Genomic DNA, 5,365 nt, shown 5'->3' with positions numbered 1-5,365 from the left:
AAAAGAAGTAATAAATTCAATAGTAAGTTATACTTTATCGAGAACGGTTAGAAAGCGACTAGGCTGCTTATTATTATAAAATAACGGTTTCGTACGTATCGTACAACTGTCAACTGTAACAATATAACTGATACAACAAGCAAGATTAGCAAGATAAATCGATAGCGTTTGGGAAATATCCCGATAATCAGTGATAAATTTATCAGTAAGTTGAAATTACGGTATGTTATATATGTATATATCATTATAGTATAAATCGAGTATAAACTTCTTAATAATAGTAAAAAAAACTGTTATTATGAATCCTATATTAAAAAAAAAAATTATAATATGACTGACATGCATATTGTATATATAATATTTAAATACTAGACTAACTTTTTTGATTTGGCGGAAAAGTGAATTGGGGGAAAAGGGAAATGTAAACTTTTGGCGGAAAAGGGTAACTCCCGAACTATTGTAGGTAAGAGGTAAGACATCAATATTAAACAATAATCGTATAGTAATCTCGATAAACTCATTGATTATGGTTTTCAAACTTTGTTCTATACCGAATACCATGGTAGGAAACACTTCGTTGGCTGAATCGTCATACTTACCAATTGACAGTCATTGAACATTTTTAGACACGAATATCTCGTTAAATACCGCTCCTACAGATTTTTGACCGATATTAAATTATGATTTATTTACCATCTTGAGTACGATTTCCAAGTATCAGATGAATTACACGTAATCGAGTTTGAAAAAAAAATTGATACCTGATAAAATCAAATATCACATTTAAAAACTGAACGCTTCCGCTCCGTCACTCCGGGATTTTCAAGTATTTTTCATGAAATTTACAGAGCTTATAGCCCACAATATTTTTAGTCGAACTGTGAAGGGATCATGTCGATAGCGTAGTTGTACGATTTTAAATTGTACATTTTTTAAAAAAACCCGGGTGAATCTTACGCGGCCTGTCAAACTGAAACAGTCAGCTTAGGATAGGTACCCTAATAGCATCAGGATTCCTACCGGAGAGTAAATTAGTATCCTGTTCAGGACTCCAAAACAGGTAATAAAAAGGATACTGCAAGGAATCCTATTTAGTTAGTTCCATGAATGTCTCCGTCTAGACTACAGAAAATCTAACAAATAATAGATAACCAGGAGCCAAATAGAGTCCTATTGATATCCCACTAAGGACTCACTCACCAATATTAATAAATCTTTGACTTGATAGACTTACTAGTTACTAATAATAGAAACAATTGTATAATAAATAAAATTATAGAAATGAGTGATGAGCCTCTAATACATTATTTGTATACACTACACCACCGTGTACGGTGTACCTACATATTATATACAGTATGTCCCATCTTATATGTACCACTAAATATCTCAGCCCGATGGCAATAGATTTAAAAACGGGTTTGCTGTGATAGATAGGTGGTACTGAAGTGAACATTTTGGGTAAATTTCAAATTTTTGACGCCATTTGTTCGTGCATATGCAGTACAACTTAAGTTTTTTTTAATAGCGACCCTTATTTTTAACACCAAATATGGATAGATAATTTTTTTCTAGCACATTTTGGTCCATTGACCATAATCCGGAACCCAAAATAGTGCCGTGGAGTATAGTGACACAGACGTATTAACACACTATAGAGAGTATCGTTATAACAAATATAATACATTATAATAAATTTTGTACAACTTTGCTACCCGCGAACGTTTGTGATCGTGCAAAGTCGATATGTCGACTAGGGGGGATGCGCGGATTCGGACGTGATTTGGTCGGGAAACGGGTTACTTCTCTCGTGGCACGGAGTATAGTTTGTGGTTTCATCGACCCAGTAACTACGATATACGGTTTGAGAATCAGTAATCACACGCTACATCCACATTAAAAACTGATAATTGTGTAACGTGGCTGTTTGAAGGGCGTCCACGGACCCCGTTCACGACCAAGTGCCGTTTTCCCCATCCCGAGGTCGCCGTCAGTGGCTTTAAGACGTTACAACGTATTTTAGCAGGATAAATAATGGCAGGTATTTTAATACCGTCTCACTACTATAAGACATTTTTGGTAATTCGGTTGTTTGCTTGTAAAACCAGTATCATCTTTCCTTGCAATAGAACATGTCATCTTAAAAAAAAAATAGTATTGTTCATAGAAACCCATAAAGTAGAAACTAAAAGACTTAGATAAATCAGATAGTCAAATATACTATTTTTACTCACCAAATCTACAGTTTCTGCATCTTTAGTGCCCGGGGTCCGATTTAAATCCAATGCCGTCTTATCGTAGCTCGTTAGGCAACCATACTATCTTAAATCGTGATGTATACGCAGTGAACTAAACCCGTAGACCCGTAGACGCCGATAAGGCGGCGATAATGATAATGATTTCTCATAACTTAATAACGATAATATCTGACAACATTTTAAACACATTTTGTAATCGTCATCGACCATTTCGAATCTATAAATAAATCTTACTATTTACTTTGCTATAAATAAACGAAAATAAAATTATAATTGTATTCAGTATTTTGAAAAAACTGTGAAAATTCAATAGCTCGATAGATCACAATATAACAAAATATTACATTATATTTTTTTTTAATAGTGCTCTAAGGGGGGGATCTGACCCCCACGTCCCCCCCTTGTCTACGCCACTGCATTAACGGATACAAATCCCTGGACCACACTCAGCACTTTTAGCCCCTAGACTGAATAAGCCAGACGGTAGTTATATCGTTATAAACGGATATTCGATAGTCTAACCCGGCATACTATTCTCCACCACCGTCGCAGCGAGTCGTGAGATAGTACCACGTCGTTACGCGTCACCGTTACTGTGCGCCGCAAACAAGGACGAGACAGCCATCACGTACTGCCGAAAAAAGAAAACAGAAACATATAATAGAAATATATAACCGTCTTCATTCAGAATCGTTTTTCTTATACAATTAAATTATATCATTGAATTCAAGTTTAATACAATCCATTATACACCGATATGTTATATAATTATTTACGATTTTTTACGGGTAATGAAGTTCATGGGTTCTGCTATAAAAATATATAAGATTTATACCTCTAGAAACGTTTCAACAGGTTTTTAATGACCGTTTTTATATTTACTTGCCGATCACATTAAACGAAAAAATTTAAATAAAAAATTATACAAATCATCGTTCAAAGAGGTCCATGTCCCCGGCATCCCCACTTTGAGCTTTCGGAAAAAAACCCGGGGCGATCGTTTGTACTATGTTTGTACCGATTTGTACCGCAAAAATCGTCGTTTGTACCGAAAGCTCTACAAAGTTACAAACGTTTTAAATTGGGGCTGCTGGAGACATGCCAGCATCCCCACTTTGAGCTTTCGTAAAAAAAACCGTGGCGATCGTTTGTACTATGTTTGTACCGGTTTGTACCGCAAAAATCGTCGTTTGTATCGAAAGCTCTAAAAAGTTACAAACGTTTTAAATTGGGGCTGCTAGTGACATGCAAGCATCCCCACTTTGAGCTTTCGTAAAAAAAAACTGGGCTGATCGATTGTACTCTGTTTGTACTGCTAAAATCGTCGTTTGTACAGAAAGTTCTAAAAAGTTACAAACTTTATAAGATGGGGCTGCTGGAGACATTCCAGTATCCCCACTTTGAGCTTTCGTAAAAAAAACTGGGCTGATCGTTTGTACCGATTTGTATCGCAAAAGTCGTTGTTTGTACCGAAAGCTTAAAAAAGTTACAAAAGTCTCCAACGACTACAGCACCCCCTTTTGAGCGTTAGTGTAAAAAAACTTGGCAAATATTACTCTTTCACGACTCAACTAACACACTTATCGCAACACATATCGTGATCCTAGTTACTTTTTTATTTTTGTAAATTAATGTTTTTTTAAATACATTGATATACCTTTCAGTAGAAGGTTCATTGGTCTTGCTTGTACCCCAAATTTTAATTTTAATTCTTTGTAATCTTTTTTAAAAGGGGCTCTTCAATTATTATAATATGTTCATAAAAAATGAAACAAGATAGGTAATATCAAAATATTCAAAAAAAATTTTCTGGTTTTATAATTTATTATATTTTAATGAGTTTTGATTAAAGCAAAATATTTAATTTTATCATAGTATAAATTATAATAGGTTTTAATGACCTAATGGTACGAACGTACTCAAATTTAAATTTATTTATTTCGTTCAAAGGCAAAATAAACAACCACTCACGGGTGAAGCTGTGATGGGTCGGCTAGTTTAATATAATATGTCATTTGCAATTAGTTATTAATTAATTTTCGTATGGCGGCACCCAGTCTCAAATATAGTAGCGGCGTGCGCGCTATCTACATAGATTGTTAGAAGTAGATTTGTGCGTTCGAATGTAGTTATGCTCATAGACGTGTCCGGACCTCGCCCGCAGGTCGTGCATAACAGTGGCATATCCAGGGGAGATAACTGCAAACCCCCCCCAAAAAAAAAAAAAAAATTAGATTAAGGTTTGGGAATATGACTCAAAATTTTGAAATAAGCTTTATCATATGATAATAATTAAATAAGTTTTACCTTTTTTATTAGGAAAAAACAATATTCCTTTTATATCAGCTAAATAAATAACTAGGTAAGTTATGTGAAATTGTATTTAGTACTTAATTTTAAAATATAATTATTTTAATATGTTAATAATACTTTTTACAAATGTTTATTTTTACATAGTGAAAATCATAAAACTTAATACGAAATTAGAAACTTAGAAAAAAAAGTTTATATTATGCACTGCAATTTATAGTGTACCTAAGTAGGATCAAATTTCTCAGGTCATTTGCCAGGCATAACCTTACAACACGCTTATGGTTATGCTTGTCGTATGCGCGAGATTGCGTGCGATGCGGGCATTCGCGAGCGTTTTGAACAGGTTGCGTAGGAATGGGACAATAGATCGCGCCAGATAATTAATTGCTCGTTCTGTATTGTTACAATCAGCGGTTATTTTACTACTAACTAAGACTGATAAAAATATTAAATTAATGATGAGCTCAAAGAACACTATTAGATCATACGTATATTTTGGTTTAGAATCAGCTTTGAAAAGAATAATAACAAATAAGTTTACCGTGAACACTAAGATTGTTATTTAACACTGATGGATTACCACTATACAATAGTTCAAGTAAACAGTTTTATACAAACTTGAGGCTTATTCTACACAGTAAATATGATTCTCAACCCTTTATAGTAGCTATATACAGTGGCGATTCTAAGCCACAAAATGCAAATGATTGCTTATAGGATTTCATCAAAGAATTGAAAACTTTGATTAAAAATGATATAATTATTAGGTAGGTAACTAATGAGTTTTTAATTTA

General features: G+C 33.8%; 1 protein-coding gene across 1 annotated transcript in view; it reads left to right on the top strand.

The window, feature by feature from the left end:
• The window catches only part of LOC115033102, a 4,838-nt gene extending 2,835 nt beyond the window's left edge, over positions 1-2,003 (top strand). The window contains exon 2 of the mRNA XM_029485102.1: positions 1,934-2,003. Coding sequence (XP_029340962.1) covers positions 1,934-2,003 — 70 coding nt within the window. The remainder of the gene's footprint in view (positions 1-1,933) is intronic.
• The last annotated feature ends 3,362 nt before the right edge of the window (positions 2,004-5,365 follow it).

This window comes from Acyrthosiphon pisum, chromosome X, assembly GCF_005508785.2.
Source record: "Acyrthosiphon pisum isolate AL4f chromosome X, pea_aphid_22Mar2018_4r6ur, whole genome shotgun sequence".
Taxonomy (NCBI): Eukaryota; Metazoa; Arthropoda; class Insecta; order Hemiptera; family Aphididae; genus Acyrthosiphon; species Acyrthosiphon pisum.
The sequence above is the reverse complement of the archived record's forward strand: the minus strand, read 5'-3'. Positions and strand labels throughout refer to the sequence as shown.